Below are 16,091 nucleotides of genomic sequence, written 5' to 3' on the forward strand. Positions count from 1 at the left end.
AAAATTGTTATCGACATTAATTTATAAATCACAGGAAGTCGGTTGCCGCCTTTTTTAACCGGAACTGCTTCCGAAGTTGAGAGGAATAAGAAAAAATAGTGGCAAAGTTCAAAAATTCACCGATATTTCCTCAAAAAAAATGTATTCAAAGTCATAATGGACGTTAGATAACAACTGAAAAAAAGTTAAAGGTTCTTTCAAACCTTCTAAAAATTAACTCTATCTTCGACTGGTGACACTAAGTTATTGAACTATAGAAATCATAAGAAATGAAAACAAATTGCAAAACAATTGGTCAGAGCCATAAAAACCATGAGCTTATTTCTGAGACCTTAATATAATCTCGTTGGGTCTCATTTATTGTAAACAATATCTGTCATTAATTGAGCCCTGATTCGAAATTCTTGTCCGCAATTTACATTAAAACCTTTACATAACGAAATTTTTAGAAAAAAAGTTGCGCCCCAATAAAATCTAAAAAAAATTTATCATAAGGATCTATGGTGAGATCAAGATCAGACCAGATATTGTTGAGCGTCTAAAAAAAACACTCAATTTGTGAAATGGTTGAGAAATAGATTAATTCCATATAAAAATTTTCATTTTGTCGAAAATAAATGATGCATTTTGTATAATTATCGACTTTAGATTTGCAAAAATTCGGCAAGGTTATAATTCGAGAAGACTCTTAAAGCCAAAGAAAATACAAATAGTTTTTTTGTGCTTAAGAAGAATATGGCAGCAATTTAAATGTGTCTACTTCCAGCAAATTTAAAGCAAGTGGGCTAAAACAAAAGCCATTTTTTCGATTTAATTCTAGCCAAAAAACTCAAATCGAACAATTCAACAATCCTCCTCTATCTTTAGAGACCAAAAACAATAATACTACAGTTAACAATTTAACTATATTTTAGCAATATTTACTAGAAATTTGTCAAATTTGACGAAAATTTGGTTAAAAATGTGAACAAAAACAGCTCAATTACGTCTAATATTCACAAGACTTCCAACCTCGATAACTCCCTATAAAAAGCGAAAATTGAAAAAATGTTTTTAATTCCATATTCTACGCTGGACGGGTTTTCTAATGATACCACTCTCAACTCTCTACGATAATTATATCGATCGGCCAAAATTTTCTGAACAAAAAAACCCATTTGAGTATATAGTTCCTCTCCCCTCAAAGAGGTGTCGGAACAGTTACAGTTTTTTCACGTAGGCTGTTTTTCGTTTTTTTCAGGCTCAGTAAAGATTCAATGAAGATAGATAGTGAAACTATAAAGATCGTACGTATAATTTATTTTTTGGTCAGCTTAAAGCCCGCAGCCAAAAATTGTGAGGTTTTATGTCGAGTTGACCGCTAAATTTGCATTTAAGCCCTGTCGCGGACTATTTGAGTTCATTATAGTCATTTCACCACTTTTGTGGTCAAAAGAGTCTTTTTCAAAAGGCGAGGCCTAAATTTTAAAAATTAAAAAAAAAACAGGAATGCGGTTTCAAATTGGTAAATTTGGTTCTCGGAAATGCAGTTTGCAAGCGTAGTATTTTGTTTAGTGTTTGGAATAACACACTATCTTTCAGCTCACCTGTTTTATTTCAGCTCACCTGTTTTGTTCTGTTTCAGAAAGTGATAATTACTACTCAACCCTCGGATGGTAATTGTCCCTGCTTTATCAACGGCTCTGTGTGAGATATATTTTGTACTAGAGTATACTTAAAGACATTTTGGGCTATAAGGCGTCCTTCATTGCATATTCATGTACATTATTACAAAACTTTCAGCGATTAATGTAACGCGAGGTATAAAGTTGAGCCGTAATTTATTGTTCAAAAACGTGTTAGAAAACTCGGACTTAACGACAAGCAAATATCAGTACTATGTTCACGTCTAGTTGCAAGTCTATTCTGGTTTCTCAGTACTGGGCAAGTCTAAATGCAAGTCTTGCAAGTCTTGGTCAAAAATTGGATTACATTTGCAAGTTGATTACCAAGTCAAAACCAACTATTCATAAATTTTTGTTTAAAAAACTGAATTTCGAAAATTTTTGTAACGCGCTACGATTTCGAGGTCAATGTTCAGCCACTTTCCCGGATTCTTGAAAACCGATACAAAACTGGTACAAAATGATACAAAACAGCACTGTAAGACCCCGAAGGTCACAATTGGTCGCTTCTTCTTTTATTTTTGTCGTTTTCCTGGCTAAACTTGACGATTCTTCCAGCTAATTTCCGCGTTTTTTCGTCAATATTTGACGTTTTGTCCGCATTTTTGACATTTTCTTTGGCTCTTTTGACGTTCTGACGTTGGCTAAGACTTGTATTTAGACGTGCACGTCCTAGTCCAGTCTGCATTTACACGTGCACGTCTTAGCCAAGACTTGCATTTATCCGTGCACGTCTTAGCCAAGACTTGCATTTATACATGCATGTCTTAGCCAAGATTTGAATTTATACGTGCACGTCGTAGCCAATACTTGCATTTATACGTGCATGTCTTCGCCCAGACTTGAATTTACAATTGCCCGTTGTGACTAAGACTTGCATTTAGACTGGCAAGGGTAAAAAGTATCATACTAGATCAAAAACCTGAATCAGTACTGACATGAGAGTTGCAAATAATCGTGCCCGGTACTGGCCTGCCATTCTGTCCGGGTAGTATTAAGATAACACGCTATCTCTGGAATACTCATTTTTGGTCTTTCTTCCCTGGTTGTGAAGACCGAACAACAACGACAAAAATTTGTCAGAAATCTGCTGTATGTTCGGTTTCAAACGCAAAAAAAGTTTTGGTACGTTCAGTTTGTTCGGTATTGTCGGTTTTGAACTAATAAAGATTCGGTATTGTCGCGTTTGAACGCAAGAGAGATTCGGTATGTTCGCTTTTAAAAGATATGCTCGGTTTTTAAGCGTAAGAGATCGTCGGTATGTTAGGTTTTAGACGTGAAAAGTTGTGTGTCTTTCCATAGGAATATCTGATTTTTCTGTTTATTATGAAGTCACACGTTATGATATAGTTAGTTTGCAGGAACTTCAAATGTACTTCTTAGATAAAAACTCTGAAAGAATGTGCATAATCATTGAAAACTCTTTTTTAGCTCAATCATAAAAATAAATGAAGGAATTTAAGTTTCTGGGTTATTTTTCAATCCAAAAATACAACATACTTGTTGACAATGGATGAAGATTCTGTTGATTAATTCATACTCCTTGTAGAGTATTGTCATATTTTCTTGTTCTTTTCAGGCAAAGTGTTCGGAGGTTGGTGAGGTTTGAAAACGCCCAATGCCGACTGTTTTTTGTCCAGTCTTCTGGACTAATCTGCTTTTCAGACCCGGAGATGAAAAGTTCCTGGTGTTCCTCTCAACGATACCGAATCTTTCTTTCGTTTAGAAAAAGACGATACCGAGTCTGTCCTACGTTTAAAAACGACGATAACGAATCTGTCTTACGCTTAAAGACGACGATACCGAATCTCTCATGTTAAATGCCAAACAAAAATGACGACACCGACAAAAAGATCATTAGAATTTTCGTCGCTTATGGCTAGCATAAGACGACGATACCAACGATCTCTTTTGTTTAAAAACCGAAAACTTATCAATTAGGGTTTGACCGATGAGGACAATTAGATCCTGTTTCTTGCTTTAATGGTCTTCCAGAAATTAAAGATTCTTTTTCTGAGAACAGGAATGTTTTTATAGATACAACGAAACAACCATCGTTGATTTAATTCCTGGAAACGAGTATGAATTCGCAGTCTTCTCTGAAAGCAAATATGGCAGGCGCAGCAGGACATTTAAACTTACACAGTCGCTCTTCACTGATGACGTCATTTCTTGGGACATTGCAGCAACCGACGACGCAATTGAGTTCCAGGTGCAACTTGGCGCTGGATTTGGTGATAGTGTTGTTGTCAACTTTGAAAGACATGGATACCCGAATAGTTCTCGGAAGCACAAGTTTCATTTCGGGTTAGGTTTTATCCCGTACCGAGCTCCAAGTCTAAATCAGCACTGGACCAGTCTAAATGCAAGACTATTCTGGTTTTTCAGTTCTGGTTTAGTCCTAATGCAACTCGTACAAATCTGGCCTGAACTAATTCTAGGGTGACATCGTAAGCTGAATACTACCTATTTTGGCGTTTAACTGACCTATTTTTGACGTTATTTAGTCTGGGCCAAAAACTTCAATTTAGACTTGCCGAGTTATCGCCAAGACTTGAATTTAGACTTGCCAATTCTTAGTCAATACTAGCATGAATAAAAAGTGACCTCATCACAATTTCGAGTCAGTGTTGGTTAAGTCATTGTTCGGATCTATTTTGGAATAAAGCATTCAAGAAGTGATAATTTTCAAAGATTATCAAAATTATTCAAACATTTTGAATCAAGGCTGGAACTTTTCTGAAAGTTTTTGAAATTTTTGTTCTGAAAACATTAAATTGCTCCAAAGGGCGCTTTTTTAAACGATAGTACCTCGGTTTAATTTTTTGCCTTGATTGATATCTTGCAAGATTCTTGCAAGAGGCCTGCAAGTTTTAAATTAATTCAATACTAGGGAATTTTTACTGCTCAATCTCCTAACCTTTATCTATTAGACGTCTGTCATAATTACATGTCTCAATCAAAAATTTTTCAAATTTACTATTAGGCGTGAAAAATACCCAAAATATGATTATGTAAATGAAATATTATTTTTTGTTTTAGACTTCATATACTGATTCGATTTGACAATTTGATTCCTGGGTGTATGTACAAGTGGAATGTCACAAGCACAAGCCGGGGATCGAACCCACTCGTGCGATACTATGGACAATTTGAAAACTCAACTTTACCAGCAACGCCTCTCAAAGCTTTGCAGGCGGCTGCGGGTGTTTTGTTCGTTTATGACACTTTTCAACTGGATATCGGAGCACTGCCATCTGTAAGATATCTAAAACTTGTTTTTAAAATTAAGTTTAATTTTTTTGGTTTGAAACGCAGTGAGCCGTCTGCCCAAAAAAGGCGAGCTGAGAAAGCTTAAATCTTTTCATAGTGTCGGAATTGTCGTGATTTATGCAAGTAATTTTTCATCTACGATGAGTTGAGTTTCATTGCCAGAACAGTTTTGCTCAGCGACCTCATATCGAAAAACCAATTTTAAATTATGAGTATAATTTCGATCACAGTTCTTATCCGAGCTGATTAAAAACACCGGTCAATATAGTCAACGTTTAGAAACGTCTTTTCTTAAGGCTAAAATTCCCCAAATCGTTCCACATAGTTCAAAGATAACTACGATCATTCTTCCTGAAATTTTCATTCAAAGAAAAGAATTTTTCGTATCTTTCAAAAAAGATTTTCCTCGAGCAAATACCCAATCATTGGTTTACGACCACATCAAAAAATTGTGTTGGATATTCTCCTTGACTGAGATAAAATTGTATAAAAATGAAATCCGTTTTTGATAACTTCAATAGCGGTACAGAAGGCCTTCTCTTTATTTCCAACCTACTTTTTGAAAAGGTGTGATCAGCCATTTATTAAAAGTGAGATGAAAAAAAGTTTGGTGGCTTGTGCGCTGATGTCAATCTCCTTTCTCAATCTGCAATTCAAAACAAATAAAACTATTGTGATAACTTTGACATATATCAAATCTCAGCCAGTGTGATTGATTTATGGTCAGAGAAATACCTCTGAACAAAAGTATCTTTGGGAGTTTGTGGTGATGCCAATCCGATTTCACGAGCAACAATTCAAAACAAACTAACACACTGTGATAAACTTGAGATTTATATAGTACATTATTGACAGGTACACGACTTTTAATCACTTTTGATTGCTATCAATTAAAAAAGCTCTAAACAACTTCTAAAACTAGGCAGAAAGTGCGGATTAGCGATACATGCATCGGAAAATCGAGTTACGCTTAGTGCAAAAATGAGATGAATAAATCGAGCAGAATTGTTTTCCATAGCGCGCATAAATAGGATAAAAAACTGGTATACAGGGGTTAGAATTTGAACGCTTTTGCAAACACCTATAGCGCAATTTCTTCCAGTTTCGGCCGATTTTGCTAAAGTGTCTTTTTTTTGCTATATTGTTTTATTTTCAATGTAGTAACATAAGAAAAGCGAACAAGAGATACACAGATTGGACAAATTTGCCCGTGACAATTTAGGTATACCTATTCGGCATTTGGTGGCTTGTGTTATTTACCTCAGCCTGTTTCTCTCTGTTTTGGAAACAGTTTCTCTCAAAGTTTCTCTCTGTTTTGAAAACAGAAAAATAGAAACTATTCCTGTGATAAGTTTTTTGCTGAAACTGCGTCGTTTGATTTGGAAGCATCATTTTCAAACTTGATTTCCGAAAGTCAGTACATTGTTCATCTTGGCTGCAAACATGTAAGGTAGAAGTCGCAGACACGACATATTTTTTTCTTGGTAAAAGCAAAGTAAGCCAAAAGTGAAAAAATCCGACAAAAATTAAGCCGAAATTTCTATATTAGTTAGGTAATCCATTAGAAATAATACATTGTTAACCATTACAATCAAGACTGCGCTAAGTTTCATAATGCATGATGTATTTCAATGCACCAAAGAAACAAAAGTACGTCATTTTTAAGACCATATTTGGTTTTGTGCCTCAACGAACCGCTGTTCATGGCCAGTCCTATCATTCCCAGTGGGATGCAATCCGGAAACTGGAAGCCGGTTATTGCGGCGAGGCTACGACCCGCTCCAAGCGCGCCCACCGACCGGCCTGGAAAACTTAAAATGCCATAATATCCCAAATTTTTCGTCATACGCGATGTTATTTCCAAAATTCAGCTTCTTGCCTATCGGCGCTTTACCGCCACCTTTTTGTTGCCTTTTTAAAAGTTCGCATCTTTCTTTAGCTATACTACTCTTTTTCAAGAGCTTATTTGAAGTGATGGTGCATGGGGGCATCAAAAATTACGAATCATTTAGACCTCTGAAGGAACCGTCTTCGAGCGCAGATAGGCGCGCATCATAAAATCGTCGGAAAAAGATGATAGCAAAAATATCCCGACAATTTTCGGGGCGTATTCTGATCATAAATTATTTCGATCAATAGACTTTTTGGGCTGAACAGTCTGTCTGACCAGAATTAGATTTTGAGAGCAAACGAAATTTTGAACAATGATCTGAAATTGTGCCGGCGCGGTGGTCCCTAACTATATCCGGACGACGGTCTGTGCACGGCCTGATTAAGTGATATTTCGGTGTGGGCCCTCCGATAAAAACAACTCGACTTCAGCGCAGAAATTTGTTTTATTTTGCAAAAACCTAATCAGAGGTCACTTCGGTTTAAAATCGCAACCAGGTTTTTAATCAATTAATGCAGTTAGTTTTCCTAGGACGAATATTTGGTTGATTCCATTCGGTTTACCTGGATCCAACGAGGTACAGTACACCAGTTCAAGGTCAAACTGATTACATTGGGAACCGAAGAACTCTTTGACCTTGAAGCCGGTGGCTGGTCTAGAGAGTTGCGAATGTTATCATTGGAGCCTGGAACCAGTTATGACATTGAAGTCATTCCAATTAGTTACGGAAAAGAAGGGGAATCGCTTACTCTGTCCGAGTACACGCTCTTGAGTGCAATTATTGAGAACAGAGCAGCGAGACGAATTGAGTCAACTGAACTTGACTTACAGCTCAGCTACGACGGAACTGTTGAGGTTATTACAACTAAATATTAGTGAATTTTAATAGCCGGTTGTTATCGTTATCGATAACATTTCGAACACCAAGGCATAGTTGAGTTCTCGCATACCTTTGAAAAGGCAATAATAACAGCCGTGTGGTAAGTAACGTGACTCTGCTTGAAGTCACTGAGAACTTCTGGCGTTTATCGAGAACCGCGAAGCGGTTCGGGATATTAAGTCAGAATTTTGAAGTGACGCCTGCAGAGTCACGTAACCATGCTTAATTAAACACGAAACGAGCATGATTTAAAATGACGAAAGTCAACGCAAGTCAACTTCTGGCTAAGTAGCAACTTCTGGCATTTTAACTTCTGGCACTGCAGACTTCCGGCATTTTAAAATGTGCTTGCAAGTGTTTTAATGTTTTTGCAAACATCTCTCGCTGCGATTACAACAGTTGCTTAACGTTCCGATGCAATATACTGTGAGCGCCCGATCAATAATACGAAAATCAAAAATAGTGGCATTGTTTTTTCGCCAGCATCTTATCGCCACTCTTCATACAGATTTTTCATAGGATTTTTTCGTTACCGTTTTAGATTATTGTGGCATTTATCGACAGCTAATAGGTTGTTATTTCATCGATAAATTATGCAATTGTTGCTTTTTTATCCATAGTTGATTAATTGCTCTTATAATTATACTTTTTCTACAATTTTACAGATTTTAAAATTGTATTTGTCACGCATCTTCATCCAAACTATTCTATAACGCTACAAAACTTTGAAAAAGTACCTTGTTGGGACAAATTTTACAGAAAAATATAAGAAAAATATATTGCAATACCCCCCCCCCCCCCCCCCAAAAAAAAAAAAAAAAACTACCCCCCCCCCCCCCCCCAGAATAAACTAAAGCACTGTTTAGCCTTAGATATGGTTTTTAGGGCCTGGCAAGAGGCCTGTCATGAAACTACGCATTAGAATTAATAAAAGCCAACTTAAGGATGTATATATGTCATTAGTAAAAAGTTTAATTCTACTGGGGGGGGGGGGGGCAAGGAGTGACCTAACATAAGGCTATTGTAGATATTTTTAATTCACAAACAATTTGTTATTTGTATATTTTTACAGAAAGTGTATGTCCGACTAGACCCACCGGATGGTAACTGCCCCCTAAGTTGTGAGATAATAGATCCGGCTACCACTTTTGTAGTTCAGCTTACCGGTCTAACCCCTGGACAAAACTACTCCATCGAAATTCAAGGGGAGAGCAATGGAATTTTGAGTGCCAGTACAACTCTCAATCAGAGTTTGCCGCCCGGAGAAATTTTATGGAGAGAGGTAAGATCTTTAATTTTAAAAGATCCAATGATGCTAATGACCCCCTTTTCAATATGTAAGTTCATTTAAAGAGCGCTGCTATTCGGAAGTTAAGACCGTTTTTGTGCCTATTAAATTTTGCGGATAATGATAGATCTGAAAAGTTGATAAGTTTTAAGGGCCTTGAAAGGAAGTTGAGTAGAGCCATTATTGACCGCATGATAGCATTTTTTAAACATGAAATTTTTGTTTGGATCTCAATCAATTTCAAAGATATGAGAACCATTTTTTGTGGTTTAGCAAAAGAGTTGTGAATCACAAAAATTGCTCAGTAGTATAGGAGTTCATATAGCTGCGGATGGTTATCTTGTAAGATCATGTAAGATTCTGTCAGAATCTTACAAGAGGATGCATCGCCTTACAAGATTTTATGACAGAATCTTACAAGATAAGCAATCGTCTTAAAAGATTCTAGAAGTTAGACATTTGTCCTACAAGAGTTTCTCAGGGCAACCATTCGATTTGTAGAAAAACAGGGCAAAAAATAAAAGTAGTGTGTGTTTCACCGTTTGACTCCACGACGCAAGGACGCATCGGCCGTAAGCTGGAGTGAGAATATCTTCGTTCAACTCGTCAATCGATTCGTCGCTAACGCTCCTCATCGAATTCCTCATTTCACTCACCAATTCCCCACACCATCTTTCCAACCTCACCGTCCTCACATCATGAAGTCAAAGCGAAGAAACACACACTACTTGCCTGACCGGCGGGCCAGCTACGCACACTAAAAATAATACAAATAGATTCCTTATTGAATATATATGTTCACATAATGATAAAAAAAAATTTGAATGAATATGTTCACATGCAGTTAGAATCATAATTGAATATATGTTCACATGCTGATAAAAATAATTGAATGAATATGTTCACATAATGATAAAAAATAATTCGAATGCCTGTGTATCCGCACTTTGGCAAGCATATAATTTTGAGTTTTATATTGATGATATTCATAAAAATAACACACTGTCGACATTTTGAATACAATTATATACACACTAAAAATAATTCAAACTTAGTAGCTTTTTTAATCAAATGTTCTCACACACAATTATTATTGTAGAATAACTCGTTCTCTCAAATTAAATTCTTCTTTGCTCTTCTTTGAGAATCCAATAAATTCTCCATCTTGATTGAAATTTACTTTCCAACCGGGATTTGTGTGCAGCAATATTGCAACAGGATCATCATAATTCTCATCTATTTCTACCTGCTTTGAATATCCCTTATAAACTGGGTTATATTCATACGTTCCTTCTATATTTATATATTTAAGAAAATCATGATTAACTTTTATTTCTTTCATTTATTAGGGAACAAATTATTCAAATAACATTTCACCAAGGTAAACTTTCAATTGCATTTTCATATTTACGTTTTTCATCAAAAGCACTTAACGTTTTTTTATCAACTTTCTGGAGATACATATCATGATTAATTGATCTTATTAAATAATTATCACAAGTCTTTTCGTAATCTTTTCCAAATAAACAACTATAATACTCTTCAAATTTAATATTTTTTGCTTGTGCTTTAGTAATTCCTTTTAATTTATTAGTAGATTTGTTATTACATTTGAATGCATATGCTTTACTTCTCAAAGCTATAAATTCATCTATCCAAATACTTTCAGGTGTTTCAATTTTAAATTTACGAAGTACTTTTTTTTGTTGCTAAATAATTCATTATTGGGATTCAAATTGCTAAAATCAAATAAGTCTTCAAGATTTTTCAAATCATTAAAAATATCATCAGTCTTAATACTTAAAACCATACTATCACAATCAGTATAATGATTTTGAATATTTTCTAAGCCGAAAAATGGTTGTAGTTTTTCATAATAAGTTTCATACATTAACAATTTACTCAAATCTAGTACTGCAAATCCTAAAAAAATAGGTTTGTCCATCAGAACTTCTGTTTGTTTGAAAGTGAAGGAACTATATACCGTATCACCTACAATATAAGTCTTATGAATGCCATTGAATGATAATTTAGATAGCCATTTCAAATTTTTTTCATTTTCATTATTCTTTAGAAATTCAACTCTGATTCTATTCCTAACATTTTCCATAGTTTTACCATAAAAAGCATTATTCAATAATTTATAGGAGTCTTTTTCAAAATCATCATTAGTCTTATTTCTTTTTTGGGTATTATAATCAATATATTTTTCCGACCATTTTTTCTGTTTAAACGATATAACTTCATGAACTTTTGTAATTTTCATGCCATGTTTCACATAAAATTTGAGTAATCTATAATGTACAAGATATTTTTGCTTATCAGTCCAATCACAAATTAGTTTCTTACATTTAACATAACTTTCAGGTTTATTGAGATTCATATAATCTGTAAAATTATCAATAGGTGAAAATTTATTCTCTGGACAAAATGGGAAGTTCTTTGTTTTATCTTTAATTTCATCTGGGTATTTCAAATCAACTTCTACAAAATAACCAATTTCAGAATCATCTGGAGTTGATAATATAGTTTCTATATCAGTAGAGGGATCAAATTTTAGAAATTATTAGCGTCAATATATAATATTTTCTTGTGATCATCAGATTTCACATATCTATCGCCCATAACACTTGAGATTCCACCTCTAATATTGTTTTCAAGCAATAATATCATATCTTTATCTTGTAAGGTATCTAATTTAATACTAGTATAATTCAATCCACATTGCCAAGTATAACCAGGTAAACTCACACTATATAACGGATTTATACCAAATTCTTTTACAGATACTTTGATAAACTTTTCAAAAATATCTGCTAACAAAATTACATCAGTTTTCAAATATAGTTCCGTTAATTCTTTAGCATTTTGGATTTTAAATTTATCAATTATTTTATTTGTGCGTTCAATTTCATCTTCATTTGGATAACCATTTGTAAGTATACTGTAGTAGTGTTTTTTATCTATTTTTTCAAATGGATTTTCATAATCTTCAAATGATTTGAATTATTCATATGGATATGCTAATTTTTTCTTTAGTAATTCTCTCTCTTCAGGAAATTCTTTTTTGAGTAAAAGCAAATAATCTTCTTGTAGGGATTTTACTAATGAGTCAAGTGATGATTGTAAAAATCTATAACTATCTATAAATCTTATACAACCAAATGTAACTGAAATATACTCTTCATTTGTTTTTGGAATCACTTTAATTTTCTGTGATTTTGACTTACTCAATAAAGTTTTAAAAAACAAATGGCAATCATAATTACTAAAATTATGAAACAATACTGGAATAAAATTACTTTGTTGTTTTTTAACATTGATGTTACAACTTTCATGAGCAGCACCACGATATCTACCAGTCAAATGACAATGATCTCTAACTTTTTTTTCGTTAAAAGGTAACTCACAAAACCAACATTTATCACTGTTTGCAAAATTATATTCATCTTCAGGATGCATTTTCAATTCAATATTAGTATTTTTAAAAAAGAAATTCATTTTGTTTTCTAATTTAATAATTTCATCTACAAACCAATCTACATTATTAGGACCAAAATTTGATCTATATTCACTTTGTAATATTGAAGGCAAGTCACTTAAAATATAGTAACCATTACAAACTGGATTCTGTTTATATATATATTAGTAGTGTGAAGTCCCACATTCGACTCTACAGGTGAGTTATTACACTCAAAATCTGCATATATTCTGAAATATAGTGGTATTTTTTGATAATGCTTTTTCCAAATTAATTGTTTATCGAGTGGGAGTTTAATTGCAGTGAAATCTTGTTGATCACATCTATCTTTATGTTTTTTCAACACATGTTCTTGTTCAAAGCAACTCAAACATCTTCTACAAATAAATATACATTTTGAATTACCTATAAATGTGTGCAATTTCTTAATTAGAACATAGTGATTTTTATAGATTAATAAGTCAATTTTGGTCTCATGCTCAGAATTACTTAAATCAACAGGTACTAACTTATGTATCCAAATTTCATTTTCTAAGTAAAATTTCAGTTCGAAAATATTTATCGATGGGTTGTTAGCTGTTTCAAATCTCTTTACATCTGAAGTTTTGAACCCATTTGTAAAATCGAATTCATCAATATTTAATTCATTGAAATATTCTACATAACTAGAAGTTCTCTCAGGATGTCCATTCTTACAGGGGTGTAAGTGAGCTAGTATACTCCACAAAAAGCAGAAGTTATCTTTATTCTGTATATTTAATAATGCTTGACTTTTTAGAGGTATTTTTACATATGAAGACCCATTTAATTCATTAGTTTTTAAAAAATAGATAGTCATTGAAACTAATTTGTCGAATACCCAACCTGATTCTTTCATTTGCTTATTTTCAATTTGGGATTCAACTTGAGAATTGATAGTTAAGTTATCCAAATCATTTGAAGGTAGAACATGATTTAATTTCAAACTAATATACATTTCGGTTTTTTTTTCAATGTAAACAAATTCATTCATTTTCTCAAATAGAGCTGAAAATACAACTTGATATTTAAACTTATATTGTCCTATCTATCTTGCATAGATTAATGCCATTTCTTTAAAAATATTATTGTTATCTCTATTTTCAATTCTTAGATCATATTTGCTTCGAACTGTAATTTTACTATTGAGATGGTTTATGTTATGAGAATCTAGTTCGATTTGTAGGCTAAGTTTAATCTTTGAGAAAAATAATAAGGATTAATCATTTTCTGAGCTAACTGAGAATCAATTTCACTAGGCTTTTGTGTAGTTAAAAATTTTTTTATTGATAGTTCTTTCAAAGTTGGTACTTTTTTTCTAACAACAGTTTTAGGCTTCACTTCACTCTCTTTAAAGAAATTAGAAGGAATTATTCTTTGATTATCTTCATGCATTTTACTCCGTAAGTGTTTTGCATACGAAGCTCTTTGAACTTCAACATTACAGATATCACATTTTCGCGTCTCCATTTATTAGGAAATAATTTATTCAAATAACTTTTTCAAAATAAAACACTTAATAGTTTTGAATCTTTGAATAAGTATACTTGGTAGCCAAATTTATCTACATAATCAAAATCAAAATTAGTGTTATTTACTAACTCAACAAAACTGTCAAACTTGTTCGAGCAATATATTAGCGAATTATTACTGTAGACTTGAAAATAGTACATTTATTATCTTGAAAATCTTCATCACTAGATTCATCACTAGTCTCTAAATCAGAATCATCAATAAAATCTATATCAGATTCATGTATAGATTCATCACTGCTTATTTCACTATCACTATAAATTGTTTCTCCATCACTTGGTAAGCTCATTTATACTCTCAAAAACTTCTAAAGTTATTATTATGTTTTTGTCTTTGTTCATTATAGTGTAAATTAAATCAAAATAATTAATGTTATCATAATATTTATCGACTTGTAACCATTTAACGAGTCTTAATGCTTCATATCCATACACCCACACACCTTTTGCATCTAAAACCACGCTAGAGCCTAAATTATCAAGCATATTACAATATTTCTCAAATATAATATTATTAAAATTTAATTTCGATTTCTTCAGTAATAATAAAGTTGTTGCAATTAAATTTGGATCACAAAGTCTCTATATCTGCATAACATCCATACAAATAACAGATATTTTCAACTCTGCATATTTAAATCGATTACTGAATTTAGCTTTTCTTTTTCTTTGAATTTTTGTTAGTTCTCGTTTTTGTTTTATAGCTTTAGCGTTGCAAATTAAACATCTGAATTCATATGGAAATTCAATAAAAAATCTCCTGTTGCAACTTACACACATCATAGCATATTTCATATTTATTTCATCTTCGGTAAGTTTTTTTGGTTCTGTGAATCCATCAGCTGTAGTGTCCCATCGTCTAACTCTACTACTGTTTGTGTTTTTGTAAGTTTTGTATCGAACATAATTTCATATCTTGTTTTCAAAGATTATGGTATTTTTGTTTCAAACATAATTTTACCATCGTGAATTATATATTTTTCATTTTCAAGTTCTTTATAAAATTTTCCATTAATGTATTTTATTTATTATAGATAATTTTATTCAAATTATTTTTAGTTTTGACATAACTTGATCATTTTCGCTTAGTGTTAATATTGACTTCTTCAATATTGATTGATTATATCTTTCCGGCAAAAAATCAATATGGTAACTTGGTATAGTCTCATGAATTACTTCTGTTATCATATATAGCTTATTACTCCAATTTGTAGTATCACCTTTAGAGAAAGTTTTGTCAATGTCAGCGGTTCTAAATAAGTCTCCTAATTTAAAATTCGGTTTCTGTTTTTTCCGCTTATCTTGCAAGTTATTTAATACTTTCTTTTGATTAGTAACTTTAAAAGCTTGAATTGATGTCATTTTTGTTGAACTGTGAACTGTGTTATTATATTTTTTGATTATTGAGTCAAGAATATCGATCCAGTTAGCGTCACCATTTTCAAATACTGGTTTTTTCAAAAGATTTCTTATAGTTCTGTTAAACCTCTCTGCAAAAACTGTACCCTTCGATGTATATCTAGAATATCTTTTAATGTTTTGAGATTTTAAGTAAGTTTCGAAGATTTTGTTAGCGAATTCTATTCCATCATCAGTTTCAATTAAGTTTGGTTTTCTTTTTGAAGTTGTTATTATTTGTTCAAATGCTTCTTTAATTGTGGTTGCATATTTATTTTTCAGTGGAATTGCCCAAACATACTTTGAAAAATTGTCAACAGAAACCAAAACATAACGATAACCTCTATTATTTTTAACACCATAATCTACGAGATCGAGAAGGTATCATCTATACTTTTAACAATAGTTTTATTAGTTGGGTAAACTTTTTTGGGTGGGTTATCATAAATTTCGTCAAAGAATGTCTTAGTTAAATCCTTCATTTATTTTTCACAAAAGTTATCTCATAATTAGTGTCGAGGCATAACTCCCAAACGAGATCCTGAACCTCTATAATTATCTGTTAGTGTCAGAATTTTACCACCTGAAATTGCTTTTAACATCTGAGTAGTAGTTAGACCAGCGTTCGGATTTTTTGGTTTTGCAGCAATTGCAGCGCCAATAACA

At 32.8% G+C, this 16,091-nt stretch overlaps 1 protein-coding gene across 1 annotated transcript in view; it reads left to right on the top strand.

Annotated features, from left to right (window-relative positions):
- The window catches only part of LOC142342463 (receptor-type tyrosine-protein phosphatase eta-like), a 102,846-nt gene that overhangs the window by 4,809 nt on the left and 81,946 nt on the right, over positions 1–16,091 (top strand). Inside the window, exons 2-6 of the mRNA XM_075393802.1 lie at positions 1,625–1,686; positions 3,702–3,971; positions 4,707–4,923; positions 7,360–7,683; positions 8,781–8,990. Coding sequence (XP_075249917.1) covers positions 1,625–1,686; positions 3,702–3,971; positions 4,707–4,923; positions 7,360–7,683; positions 8,781–8,990 — 1,083 coding nt within the window. The remainder of the gene's footprint in view (positions 1–1,624; positions 1,687–3,701; positions 3,972–4,706; positions 4,924–7,359; positions 7,684–8,780; positions 8,991–16,091) is intronic.

Source organism: Convolutriloba macropyga, chromosome 7, assembly GCF_964194025.1.
Source record: "Convolutriloba macropyga chromosome 7, txConMacr16.3, whole genome shotgun sequence".
NCBI lineage: Eukaryota > Metazoa > Xenacoelomorpha > Acoela > Convolutidae > Convolutriloba > Convolutriloba macropyga.